This window comes from Mirounga leonina, unplaced genomic scaffold (genome assembly GCF_011800145.1).
Source record: "Mirounga leonina isolate KUSES-001 unplaced genomic scaffold, KU_Mleo_1.0 Mir_128, whole genome shotgun sequence".
NCBI lineage: Eukaryota > Metazoa > Chordata > Mammalia > Carnivora > Phocidae > Mirounga > Mirounga leonina.
The window spans coordinates 6,509,068-6,523,443 of record NW_023270320.1 but is presented as its reverse complement, the minus strand read 5'-3'; the positions used below and the strand labels follow the sequence as shown (position 1 = coordinate 6,523,443).

The following is a 14,376-nucleotide window of genomic DNA, read 5'->3' as shown; positions in this document are numbered from 1 at the left end:
TCTTTTTTTGTTTTTTTCAGTAAATTCCTTCTAGCAGTTTCTCCTTTCTCTCTTTCTTGACTTTCTATTATCTGATACTAGATTTTTAATTTGGTTTTTTTGGGGGTTTTTTTTTTTTTTTGCCTGTTACCTTTTTTCCTTTCTGTTCTTTAAAGTCTTCAAAAAGTTTAAAAGTTTAAAAACAGTACTGAGTCCCTTTACTATTTCCTTCTGTCAGTTTGTTTGGATCTCTCCATAGATGTTGTAAGTTTTTCTCAGAAATGTGTGGAGGCATCCGGCTGGTTATGTTTAAGAGTGAGTACTGCAGAACTGACTAGAGGCCCTTTGCGAGGTGTGGAGGCTGGTGGGCTCAATCTGGTGGCTAGCTGCTGTTTTTCATCCAGAACCCCCTTCCCAAAATCAACATCAGTCGGTCTTTATCTTTGCTCTTTATTCTGAAGCCGGGAAGAGCTAGGCGTTTGAGTCTCACCATTCGGGAGGTCGACTTGAAATTAATTTCCCTGTCTTCCCCTCCCTCATGGAGTGAGGGGCCTAGGGCATCTCTCCTTATTGTTAGCCCCATTCCCATTTTCCATTATGCCTCTAATTCCTGAACCTTCCTGGGTTCCTCCAGAACCCCACTTCCTATTGTAACATCCACCCCTACCTCCCTGCATTTAGATGCTACCCTCATCCTCTCTGTTAGAATTATTCCTCCATTCACTTTCTGTTTTCATATATTGTGATTTGGGGTACCAATGTGAGCCCCACTTGCTTCCAACTTGAGTATGTGCTTCTGTTTCTTTGTTTCTGGGTGTTTGCATGATTTTTGAGAGAAGTAGCAGGGAAAAAAATGTCTTAGCTTTGCCATCTTGAAGCTACCTAGAGCCTCAGAAGTTCTTCATGCTCTTGGTTGTAGAAGCCTAACAGAGTTGCGTCATTTTCCCTAATATAGAGAGAGAGAGTAGGCCCTCAGTTATAGAGTATTACGTGGAAACTGCCAGGGGTGATACCCACATACCCCAGAGCCCACACCTGACCAACACCCTCCAGCTATTGCTGCTCAGTGTCTTACAGGGACCTTGGCACCCCCCCACCCCGGTTTCCACTTCCTGTTCTTGTATGCAGGCCAAGTCCCCAGCTCTGGTAGACTGCATTTCAGCCAAGGGTGCCTATTTTTGACAATATGAGACTGTGTGTTTTGTTGTTTGTCTCATCTGTGGGAGACAGAGGGAATTTCCAGAAGATCACTGTTGGCTGAAGCTGTGTGGTGGTGCATCCCATGAAGGGATGGAAGAATTGAGGGTTGAAAAGCTAAAGCTGCTTCCGTAGGAAACATTTCCACTACCTTGATTGCCGTCTCATATTCCTCCCTGACCCCAGGTGAGTCAGAGGGGGCTTGGGGTCCCTTCCGAGGCTTGGCGCCCTTTGTCAGCTGACTTTCTGAACACCATCGTCCCACCCCCCTTGCAGGCTCCCTCCCCAGCTAAAATACTCTGATGGTGGGCGTCTTGGGCGCTGCCTCTGCTGGCATTTAGTTTCTGGGTTTTATTAGCTCAAATGAGGATTCTTACTCTTAAACAACTGCCCTAGGTGTAGGACAAAAGGCACAGAGGCTCTTTTTCTCTTTTAAGTATAATTAAGGATTTAAAAATTGCCTGGTGCCACTTCCCAGTATACACCCCCTAAGAATTGAAAGCAGGGTCTTGAAGAGCAATATTTACAGCAGTATTTATTCACAATAGCCAAAAGGTGGAAGGAAGCTAGATGTCTGTGGATAAACAAAATATGGTATATCCATGCAGTGGAGTATTAGTCAGCCTTAAAAAGTAAGGAAGTTCTGACACATCATCCACATGTGGACATTATGCTAAGTGAAATAAGCCAGTGACAGAAAGACAAATACTGTATGATTCCACTTATATGAGGTTCCTAGAGCAGCCCAATTCATAGAGACTGAAAATAGAATCGTGGTTTCCAAGGGTTAGGGGGAAGAGAAATAGTTGCTATTTCCTGGGTATAGAGTTTCAGTTTTACAAGATGAAAGCGTTTGGAGATTGGTTGCACAACCCTGTGAATGTACTCAACTGTATACTTAGGAGTGGTTATGATGGTAAATTTTATGTTATTTGTATTTTACCACAATGTAAAAAAAATCTCTGGACGTTCATGACTTTAAAGAGCTTCTCCAAGGGCGCCTGGGTGGCTCAGATGGTTAAGCGACTGCCTTCGGCTCAGGTCATGATCCCGGAGTCCTGGGATCGAGTCCCACATCGGGCTCCCGGCTCAGCGGGGAGCCTGCTTCTCCCTCTGACCCTCTCCCCTCTCATGCTGTTTCTCTCTTGCTCGCTCTCTAAAAAATAAATAAAATCTTTAAAAAAAAAAAAGAGCTTCTCCAGAAGCTGCTGACCCCCTGGTTCTTTCTTTCTTTTTCTTTTTCTTTTTTTTTTTTAAGAGAGGAAGAGAAGTAGGGGAGGGGCAGAGAGAGAGGGAGAGAGAAAATCTTAAGTAGGCTCCATTCCCAGGTCAGAGCCCGATGTGAGGCTTGAGCTCACAACCCTGAGATCATGACCTGAACCGAAACCAAGAATCGGATGCTTAGGGGCACCTGGGTAGCTCTGTTCGTCAAGTGTCTGACTCTTGCTTTTGGCTCAGGTCATGATCTCAGGGCGTGGGATCGAGCCCCAAGTCAGGCTCTGTGCTCGGCGGGGAATCTGCTTGAGGATTCTTTCCCTCTGCCTGTCCCCTTGCATGCACATGTGTGCATGCGCTCTCTCTATCTCAAATGAATAAATAAATCTTTAAAAAAAAAAGACACTTAACCGACTTTCCCAGTTGCCTCCCTCCAGCTTTGCTTTTTTTGTTGCTTTGTCCACCAAAGAATAGGGAACAAAAAAAGCAAAGCTGGAGGGAGGCAAGGACAGGGCAGATTCTTGCCGAGCCTTGAGGATCAAGAAACAAAGAGTGGTCCATCTCTGAAGCCAGGGCATTTACCCTCAAGGAGAAGGCACTGTTGTTCTCCATTTGTAGCCTCCTGGGCTCATAAGCACTCAGCCCTTCATGTTACAGATGAAGAAACTGAGGCCCAGAGGGGGGAGGAGCAGAGGGCCTTGTGCACAAGGTCACACAGCCAGTTGGTAGCAGAGCCTCCAAGGCAGCCTGGGTTCTGTGTGCTTTGCTTTACACCCTCCCACTAGGAAATGTGAGCTGTGGACTGTGGCCCACAGGGTGGTGATGACAAGGCTGCAGCATTCCTGCCTCTCAGGCAAGGAGCATGAGACGGGGTAACTGCCTAGTTAGGGCCACAGTCAGACGGGGACCTGAAAGGAGGGAAAGTGCATCTTTTGGTATCTCCTTACCATTTTTCTGCTCCTCATATTCCAGCCCTCAGCAAAAAGACCCCCAAACCCATGCACTCAGACTCAGAGCTCAGGGGTGCAAATGGGTTCCTCTCCTGGGGCCGCTCACAGGCTGGTGCTCAACATTGAGACATGGATCCCCACTGTTGGAATGTCACTCATTGTAGCCCTTAAGTGGGGAAAATACTCCAGGTTTATTGATAAGGACATTCCTGAAGTCTTAAAATCATCGCTTCTAAACTCCGGCACTCATATTCCATCTGCAGTTTGTACTGTACCTTGTCTTCTGTTTGTATATATATTTAGTATTTGTCTTTATATCCTTTACCTTTTTAACTTAGTCTTTGTTATTTTATTATATGTATTATTTATAACATATATACTGTTATCATGTTCAGTGATATCCTATCATATATTAAAAGGAAACTTGATATCATGACTATATATGGAAAACCAGATTCACTTACCATAAATAGAAGGTAACTATAAAAAGAAATATAGTGACACCAAGACAGTTTTAAATTCTAGCTGGATTCCACTGCCTGCAGAAGGCTTTGAGCCTGAGGCCTGCTCTTTGTTGAAAAGGAAGAATCAGAGTGTGAGGGAGGTGTTGAAGATGTTACTACTACCATCCTGGTGCTTAGAGGTCATCCTGAGTAAACAAGGACCCAACATGAATCACCTCTCACTAGTCACTGTTCTTTGATGAAATCAGCTGGGGCACAAGAATCCTTGGTCCTGACTGTAGAAGATGTTCCTTTTTAAGGTATCACTCAGGCAACCGCCCTCACAAGGTGGGTCCTGGGTGTGGTTTAAGGGTAGTGAATAACTGCAGCAGACTTGGTCCTCACCCTGGGGTGAAGCTTGGGAAAGGAGAGCAAAGAGGGAGTGGATAGAACATAGACCACATGCAAGCCCTGAATGCGGTGACACATCAGAGCGGGTGTCACAGGGGAGACGGGCTTAGCAGGAGCCCATGCGTCACTCCTGTCCACAAAGCCCAGGTGGGAAGCGTTCTCATTTTTTACTAGTTTGGGGGAATCACTCAATTTTCCCTTTGCTCATCTGTAAAATGGAGTTATAGATTCTGGATATCCTATGAGGGTACTGTAAGGACTGAATTGAAAAATGAATAAAAATGTACCTTGTTGGGGCGCCTGGGTGGCTCAGTCAGTTAAAGCGTCTGCCTTCAGCTCAGGTCATGATCTCAGGGTCCTGGGATCGAGCCCCACTTCATCAGGCTCCCTGCTCAGCAGGGAGTCTGCTTCTCCCTTTCCCCCTGCGCCAACCCCCCCCCCCCCCGCTAGTGCTCACTCTCTCTCTCTCTCTTAAATAAATAAAAAACATATACCTTCTGTAGTATTGGGTATGATTGTCCTGAGTCTGCCTGCTCCCCCCCCCTCTTTTTTTTTTTGCATTTTTTTTCTTAAGTAAACTCTAACCCCAAGGTGGGGCTCAAATTCATGACCCCAAGATCAAGAGTCACATGCTCTGCTGACTGAGCCCGCCAGGCACCTGGGCCTCACTCCTCCTTGGTCCAGCTTCTGCAGAAAAACCTGCTGCCTCTGCTACAGCCATGCCTCAAAGAAGTGGAAAATAAGCAGGCAGGAGGTTTGAAATGGCTTTTTCAATGTCCCTGTCCCCCCCTCCAGGTACCAGGATCATCTATGACCGGAAGTTCTTGATGGAATGTCGGAACTCACCTGTGACCAAAACACCTCCACGGGACCTGCCCACCATTCCCGGAGTCACCAGCCCCACCAGTGAGGAGCCCCCCACAGAGCCCAGCCAGAACCACCTGCGCAACAGCCCAGAAGATAAGCCGGCTGGTGGTGAGTAACAGGGCTTGGCCAGGCTCTTCCTCAGGAAAGGAACATATGCAGCCGGTGGAGCCCCTTCAAAGAGGAAATTTGAGCGAGGGGAATGATGGTCACTGCCCCCCTTCTGTGGAGCAGCTCAGAGACCAGACACATGGGGCTGGGGGGGTTGGTAGAACTTTCAACGGTACCAACTTTCCCCATGAAAGGAGTCCAAGAACTCCAGGAGAGGTGATTTGGCCCCATCAGGTAATGTAATTCATGGGGAGCTTGTTTGAAATGAGGAGGACTCCACACAGCAACTTTCATAAGCATGACCCTTGGTATTATTGTCCCTGAAGCATTTCCTCGTGTCTGCCACACTTGGGACACACCCATGATGTGCATGTGCAGGACATGACTTATCAAAGATACGGTAAACTTGCCCTCTAGGGAATTACAGGTCTACAGGATGAGAAAGGCATCCAGGATATTGACCCACTAGTGGATCCACTAGTGGATTCTTGATGAAGACAGAAACAATGCAACCAGGTGTTTCTGCAGGCTTGACATGGGGCGGCAGGGTCCTTCCTGGTATCTCACCCCACTTTTCCCCTAAATCAGAGCGACCACCCCAGTGGAGGTTGTGGGTGTGAATGCACTCTGTGTGGCATCATGACTAGCTCGCCAGAGCATCTCAGCTCTCTTGCTGTGGGAGGATGAAGTGTAAGCACTTGCAGACAACCTGAGTCAGATCGGAACCCGCTGACCCTTCACCCGGAAGGCAGTGGACCAAGGCCAGAGAGGAAGCAGCTGGGACCTCAGGCTGGGCTGGCCCTGCTGACAGCAACAGAGTCTATCTACCCAGGGTCTGCAGGACATGATTCATAATTACCCTGGGAACCCCACAGCCCCTGACCGGCAGCCCTTGCCTTGCACTGCAGACTGGGAGAACGGTGGGAAGGAGGGCGGCGGGGAGGTGTACTTGGGCACACGTGGAGCAGTGTGAAGGACAGCTCCAGGCAGTGTGGTCACCTGCCTTTCGTTAAAGGATGCAGAGAAGGATGGATAGATTCATGTGGTCAGTTCCATGGTGCTTCCCACCCACCTCTTTGCCTCAAACCAGACTAGAAGTCGAGGATGGAGGGAGTCACACCTGACATTGTGGAACCATCACTACCTGACGGGTGTGCCAAAGTCCTCCCAGTTTCTGGAGCTGTGCTCACCCATAGCAGATGCAAGGCTGGCCCAGAGATGCCCAGGCTGACCAACCCTGAACCCACAATAAAGGCCTAAGAGTTCCGTTGTGATGGTGAGGGATGGACATAATTTTTCATTTTGCTTAATAGGATATTAGCCAAAGTTCCTACCCTCGGGCCATGTATTTGTGTAAATATAACCAGAAGATATGGTCATTTTCCCCGTGGGGGCCGGGGTGGGCATCTCGGGATATAGAACCTCAAAGCAGCCTTACCCAGGAGATCATGAATGAGGCAGCTCCATTAAAGAAAACAACCTCCTGCAGCATGAGTTGCTTGGAGGTTTTTGTGGAAAGAGAGAGGGTGAGGGCAGTGAGTAGCTGAATTACCAAAATAACTCCTTTACTACAGAGTCAGGCTATTCTGTGGGCAGTTGGACATACACCTAGTAGGTTGTATTACCATCTTCTAAACCAAGGTGGGACACATGCTCAAAAAAGGTTTATGTTTAAGGAACATTCTTCCGTGAGGTTGTATTTATATCAAAGCCAAGTAACCATTCACTCTTGTTAAAAACAATAAAAATTATTAAAAAATTCAAGACTGTCACTTCTCCTGTGGGGAGACCCAGTCTCTGCTCTTCCTTTAGGATTGGGGAAGAGAGCACAGCTGGACCTCAGGCCTGTTTCCAGGACTTCCTAGTGGAGTCCTGCCCTCCCTCCATTCTCCTTGGCCCCTACTCTTGTAGGAACAACAAAATGAAAATTAACGTCTCTCCCTGGCCTCTAAAATGTGAGCCCTACCATTCACCCGTTGCTTACCTGGCCGTCTGTCCTTTCTCTCCCCAGGTGAAGAGTCACAGTTTGAGATGGACATTTAAAGGACCAGCCATTGAATCGAGCAGTGCCTCTGGGCCCCCCTGGCCCTTCTCGGGAGAAGAGTCACACCAGTCAGGCCTTTTGCGAGTCATAATCCTGGGCAGGCATTGAGCCATGGGGTCAGCCATCCTGGCCCTCCGCTCCCTCACTCAGGGCACCTTCTCCCCCTTCCTCTTCGTGAACACCAGCAGATACCTCCATGTGCCTCCATTCATGCAGAAGCTGCCACCCTAACAGGAGTGACTCTCGTGAGCACACCCTGCAACCCAGGGCCAGGATCGGACGTGGTGGAGCCCTTTTGAGTGATTATCCAGCTCTTCCAGCCCCATCCTCTGGGGGCGCACCCACCCCTTCCTTAGTGCGTGGTGTGCGTGGGATAACTCCCCTCCCCCTCCTTCCCCAAGAGAGGAAATAAAAGCCACCTTTGCCCTAGGGCCAAAAGTTGGCCCCTGTCTGAGCTCTTTTCAACTCCATATGGATAACTAACACCAACTACTATTTGTACTTCTAAATACTTGCCTATACGTTATCTCATTTGATTCTCACACTGAACGGAGAAGGTAAGTAGACTGTTATCCTCATTGTACAGGTCAGAAGACTGGCTCAGAGAAGTAAAACGCATACCAGTAAATGACAGATGGGACTGGCTTTGAGCTATGCTGCTCTCTTAGCTCCTGTTATTCAGTGGTGGATGCAATTTCTTTTCTGGGCTTTGTCCCCCAAGCCTGTCAAGTGACCCCGTTCCCTTCGTTCTGGGGCCCATTCCCTGCAAGAGTTCAAGGGAAGAACCTGAGCCTTGGATGATATAGTGTGTCTTTGACCTATGCATCCCTCATATTTGTCCATTGATCCCTCTGTGTGAGCTTCCCGGGGGGACACAAACATGAGACAAGTGCTCTGCCTTGAGGATTTCACTGAAGCCTAAGATTTGCCCAGAAGGAAAGGTAGTATAAAAGATTGTATAGGATCCGTTACCAGAGAATGGTCCATGCAAGTAGAGGCTTCATGGAGGTGATGCTGCAGCTGGGGTCCTGCGAAGGAGTGGGCTGAGGAGAGGCAGGGGCCCAGTATTGCCAAGATCAAGTGGTCTTGGAGAACCAGGGCATTCAAGCACAAGATGTCAAATTGCCCACTTTAGCCAGAGCCGGCAATTTGTGTGGGTGGGGACAGCTTTTATAAATGGCCATAGAAGGGCCAGATTTCTAAGGGCCTTGAATGGCGGCCAGAGGGCTTGCTGAGAAGTAGCAGGTGTTTCTCATTACAGATATGTGGGGGTGAATGGCCTTTGGCCAAGAGGCAATGGCTGACCTGGACCTTACAGTTCTGGACTCCTAGTACTTGTCAAATTGCCATTTGGGGAGCAGCAGGCCTTAGTGGCCAAGCCCTTTGCCTGGCCTTTCCTACAGCTGAGTTGGAGTCCCCTCCCCTCACAGGGACTATGGAGGCAGCTGGAATCTGTGTGCCTGGGGAGGGCATATGGAAGGGCCCAGCCCTAGTGGCATGCAGGCTTCAGGCACACAGCATACCCTTTGCATGTAGATAGAAAGCGAGACTGAGGGGCCACCGCCAGAGCAAAGACAGCTAAAGCTCCAACTAGGATCAGGATAGAGACCAACCAGCCTTCCCAGTCCCTTAGCTTTCCAGTAAAAGCATCCAACCTGAGGTCTTGCTCACAAGTCTGCATGATATGTCCATTCCCCTTGGTCCTACATCTTACAGTCCAAGAGAGGGTAAAAAATAGGCTTCTCTGACAATAAGAAAATCATTTACAAGTTGTACACCTTTCCCAGTGAACACAAGTATCCTCCAGAAAACCCAGGTGTTTTTAAAGATTTAGAGCGAGCATGGGGGGGGGGCGTGCAGAGGGAGAGGGAGAATCCTCAGACTCCCCGCTGAGCACAGAGTCTGATGGGAAGTGGGGTGGGGCTTGATTCCAGGACCCTGAGATCATGACCTGAGCCGAAATCCAGAACCAGTTGCTTAACTGACTGAGACACCCAGGCACCTCTCTTGAGCATCATTTTAGCTGGGTGCTATGAAATGGTGAAGATCTATGACAGAGAGAAGGCTCCTGTGCCCCAATTTAACATCCCAGTGTACTGAATCTTAAAGCTTTTGTGGGATGCCCTAGGAAACCATCAGAGTTTGGCTTGGGAACCTAGGGACAACTGGGGGGCGGACCACTGCCACATGCTGTGAGCCAGGGAATACAAAGAAGTGTCTTAAGCCGTGGTGTGTGTGCCCTAGGTATTACAACCTGGTCTGGAGATGCGAGGTACCGCGGATAGTAGAAGGACACCTAGAAATGTCATAAAGCGATACTTCTGTGGTTGTCCAGTGGGTGGTAACTGTGCAGATGCCATAGGTTAAGGGAATCTGAGAAACCTTCAGAGAGGAGGAGGGACTTTATAGGACCCTATGTAGGACTTGAATTTAGGAAAGGCCTTCCTGGGTCAGGAACAGCAGATGTGCAAGGACCAAGAGCAGTGTAGCTGCAGAAATGTTAAAGCCGTTGGGTTTTCCGCGTGTGGATGAAGAGGCTGAACCAGGACAGTGGAGTCTGCAATACTCTCTCCTGGGAAAGGAGGCTTGATGGCACTTGGTGGAAGGAGGAGAGACGTGTCCTGGAGGTTTCTGGTCTGGGTAGCCCAGAAGAGAGGTTGGACGGGAATGCGGGGTTAGCAGTTGCACCGAGTAAACAGCGAGAAGCCAGAACCAGAACCTTGGGGAATGTTCCCAGGGAGCACGAGTGCAGTAGGGACTTGAACTGCCAGTGATTTTCCAACCTCCTTGCTGCTTTTGGCACAGCTTGGGCATCCCTCCGACTCCCAGGAAGCCAGACAAGGTCATCTTTCTACCTTTCGTGAGACATTCACCATGGACGTGACTCAAGGAAGGGCCCAAGGACACAGCCAAGCAAGGAATCCGTTGGTCTGAAAACCAGTACCTCTGGAGGGGCAGGGTTCATGCATAGACACACAAGTGGTCTTTTCCAGCTAAATCCAACCTCAGTCTGATTTAACAAGGCTTTGCTAAGCCTCTTATCCATACCCAGCAGGGTGCTAGACCTTGAGGCAATACAGAATGTCAAGCCCACCACCTGAGGACAAAATCCCAGGAGGCATGATGAAGTGCTTGTAAGTGGAGTGAAGCTGGCCCCGAGCAGTTGAAGACTGTGAAGGCAGGTTGGGCTGTGGGGGAAACTGCGGGAGCAAAGGCTGGGTGTCTGGAATAGATACAGTGTGTGTAGGAGTATCATGTGGCTCCAGCGTGTTCTGTAGTGCAAGGTAAATTTAGATAGCCTAAGATTAGATTATTGGGGAAAAAAGCCATTGGTTGAATGCCTTTTATATGCCTGGAGCTTTACTACAATCTTATTCATGGCCCCAAAAACATAAGGTAGATTTTTTTTTTAAGGTAGATGTTTTCATTTCCATTTTACTTACGTCCGTGATGGCTGTGTGTCAGAATTAGGATTCCAGCTTCTATCTGTCCAGCTCCAAAGCCCATGCACGCTCTTTATACCACACTGGTTGGAACTGAGGTCTGGGTTCTGTAGATTCCCAGCCCTAGACAACTAGGATGTCAGTTAGAGGTATTAGAATAAGGCAGTGCCAGACTGGTGTTAAGGTGAATCAGGTGAAGGTAACTAGAGCCAGGCAGTTCTTCGGATGTTCAGCGGATTGTTCAGAATTAGGGGATGGGGATGAGGGTGAAAACCAAGGAATGTTCGGGATGGAGGACCACCCTCCCCTAGGCGTGCAGGGTGCGGGGATGGGTCCTGTGGGGGTGGGTATCTTTATGATGATCATCTGTGGCCAACAAAGAACCACACCCTAAAAAGGAAGTAAGCCATTGAAGGTGTTATCAATAGAGATGTTAAGGATTTAAGTTCCCTGGTTAGCTTTCTATAAAAGACCAACCCTGGGGCACCTTCGGTTACGTGTCTGCCTTTGGCTCAGGTCTTGACAGGGTCCTGGGATCTAGCCCCGCGTTGGGCTCCCTGCTCAGCACGGGAGCCTGCGTCTCCCTCTCCCACTCCCCCTGATTGTGCACCCTCTGTCTCTCTCTTTCTCCTCTCTCTGTCATATAAATTAAATCTTTAAAAATCAGAGCAGTGGGCACAACAAAGCTCTACTTCCCAGGTGCTGATCTCGCGGAGGTAACATACGTTTAGGGATTGAGGCTGCGCGGGATTCTTGTCTTGTATATTCAGCTTTCATTGCTGAAATCACAAACTTGGCCTCCTCAAAATAAGGTTCAGAACTTAGCCAACCCTCCCTGCCCTCCTAAGCAGAGGACACGTGCCCCTTGCTGTGGGACCATGAATCCCTCAAGGAAGAGCCAGCTCCCCAGTGACAGGCAGTAGACACCTCCGTTTCTGGAAATAACTAGAACAAAGCCTCCCTCCTCATCTGCAGCAGGTTAAATCAACATGAGAAGGTGAGGAAATGGCAGATTAATTGGGGGAAAGTATAACCCTTGAAGATTAGGTTTTCTTGAATGTACACATTCCACAGAATATGACTTGGCAAGTATTCTGTAGGGAGAGAGGGGACCCCACAGCCAGACTGGAAGTGAACCCCTCCTTCCCCGAGCTGTTCAGAGGCCATAGCCCAGGGCGCTGGTTTTTGAAGGAAGACCTTTGAGCGGTCATTTGTTCCGTATTCTCAGGTTCTCTATAGGAAAGGTTTTTGAGTTTCCAGCTGCAATACTCAAGTTGGTGCTGCCTCCTGCTGGAAGAGTTCATTAAGACAAGGAAGGAAGCCTACATCTCCGTTATTCTGTTCCATTCAGTTAGGCCACAGGTATTGTAGACCTAAGCACTTCTTCACATTATCTCAAGATTATGCCACTGGCCCCTCATTCTCTGAGAAGACTACTGAGGGACAGGTTTTCCAGACAGTGTGACCAGAGGTGTATTGGGGGTTAGAACCAGGGGTAGCATAGAACACTATGCACTGCTCAGACCTCATTTGGGACAAGCTAGTGACAACCCTCCCCCCCCGCCCCCCGCCAGCCAAACACAGCCATGCATGCCACCGTACTGCCTTCGGACCTCACTCACCAACTATAGCCAGGTGGCTCTATCCACCTAGGAACAAAGTTTCCTCTTGCATGGCTTCTCAACTTAAACGTTCACCATTAGGTTGCCTGTAAACTTCTTCTGAGTCACTCCACCCTAACATGGGAGAAACAAGACTGCCTTCCAAAAGGACAGGACTCTGAACTGTTAAAAACGCTTTCCTTAGGCTCTATTAGGATAGGGTCAGATTTGCACTGGAATCATGGATATAAATGTCGTTGTCACTCAGGTCATCCCCCAACTCCTGGGACGGTTTCAGCTCCTGAGCCCTTCAAGAACCACCAAGAAGCCCATCCAGAGCTGTGTTTCCTGGCTTCTGAGCTGAGCCTCTTAACTCAGACAAGGGACATTTACAACATACTAGAAAGCTCTGATGTTCTACATAGCGGCATTGAACTCAAACACTCCGTAAGCCTGCTGAACAGGCTTACAGGCTTACTCAATTCACTGACAAATTATGCTAGTGGTACTGACTTGGGGGAAAAGTAGCATGATTTCCTCTCTCCTTTCCTTCATAGATGGCATCTAAACCAGATCAGCTTTTTGCAGCACAAGGGGCCCAGAGGCAAAAGAGAATTTTTATGTAGGCACCTTGTAATGTGTGTGCGCTTTGGTTCATTACCTCCCCCTATTTAACCCTGAGTTTGGGAGATCTCAAACCACAAAAGAAGAAGATGGCAACACCATTCTTTCTTTCTTTCTTTCTCTTTCTTTCTTTCTTTTCCTTTCTTTCTTCCTTCTTTCTTTCTTCCTTCCTTCCTTCCTTCCTTCCTTCCTTCCTTTCTTTCTTTCTTTCTTTCTTTCGCTATAGTCAAGATATAATTGGAAATGCCACTCAGTCATCAGTGGATAGTTCCTCCATTGACAGGATTTGGCACCTCCAACCAGAATGAAATTTCAAACACTGACTCTTCTTTCCCTCCTGGAGACTCCAATTCTTTCTTCTTTATCTCGGACGTGACAGCTCCCTTCATGTTCCTCCAGGGTTGAAGACAAGCCATCACCAACAGGAAGACATTATCAGCCCAAGGAAGAGCTGTTGATCCTGACCTGTCAAAACAGCTGACCTGCTCTGTGTAGCATTTTCATGGATGCTACACAAAATATATGTGACCGAATTGTATTGGCTAAGGGGTATTGCCTGTTTTTTCTAAAGCTCCTCAGGTGATTTTAATGTATAGCTAGGGTTAAGCACTATGTGGGAAGGGAGAGGGGTTGTGGCAATAAGACTAAAGAGGGAAAAGGAAAGATGGGAAATCCATTACTGTTCGGAATTATTCTGCGATGTTAGCTACTAGCTAAGCATGGTTAGTTACCAGCTGTACACAAAGCCCTGTTGCAAGGGATCACGCGAGAGAAGCTAGTGGGGAGGTGAAATAGGGTTAGAAATACTCTACTCCTTGCCGCTCAAAGCGTGATCCTCAGACTAGCATCCTTGCCACCGCCTGGGAGCTTGTTAGAAATGCAAGAATCTCAGGCCCCAGCCCCAGGCTTTTCAGCATCTGCAAAGTACTGCTCGATGCCGCTATTTTGTTAAAACAGACTCTTGGGAGGAGGAAGGTTTGGAACTAGGTTTTTAAGTTGTAGAGCTTTCTGGAAAGTTTCATTCTCAGAGAGAACAGCAAGAAAATACTCATGCAAGAAGTTAGTATGGCTGCTTGGTGGAGAGACAAAATGGACACAGCTTGGGTAAGTTTCTGGGAAGTAATCCAGCAACAATTAGAAACCGGCTCATATATGTCCTGGTTTTGTTTTTATTTTTTATTTTTATTTTTTAAGATTTTATCTATTTATTTGGCAGAGAGAGACACAGCAAGAGAGGGAACCCAAGCAGGGGGAGTGGGAGAGGGAGAAGCAGGCTTCCCACGGAACAGGGAGCCTGACATGGGGCTTGATCCCAGGACCCTGGCATCATAACCTGAGCCGAAGGCAGATGCTCAACCAACTGAGCCACCCAGGTGCCCCCCTTTTTTTAAGTTTATTTACGTAATCTCTACACCCATGTGGTGCTCAAACCCACAACCCCAAGATCAAGAGTCTCATGTTCTGACTGAGCCAGCCAGGAGCCCCAATACTGTT

General features: G+C 48.2%; 1 protein-coding gene across 1 annotated transcript in view; it reads left to right on the top strand.

Moving 5' to 3' along the window:
• Positions 1 to 7,859, top strand: part of EIF4EBP1 (eukaryotic translation initiation factor 4E binding protein 1) — a 21,281-nt gene extending 13,422 nt beyond the window's left edge. Inside the window, exons 2-3 of the mRNA XM_035004037.1 lie at positions 4,991 to 5,170; positions 7,182 to 7,859. Coding sequence (XP_034859928.1) covers positions 4,991 to 5,170; positions 7,182 to 7,213 — 212 coding nt within the window. The 3' untranslated portion in view covers positions 7,214 to 7,859. The remainder of the gene's footprint in view (positions 1 to 4,990; positions 5,171 to 7,181) is intronic.
• The last annotated feature ends 6,517 nt before the right edge of the window (positions 7,860 to 14,376 follow it).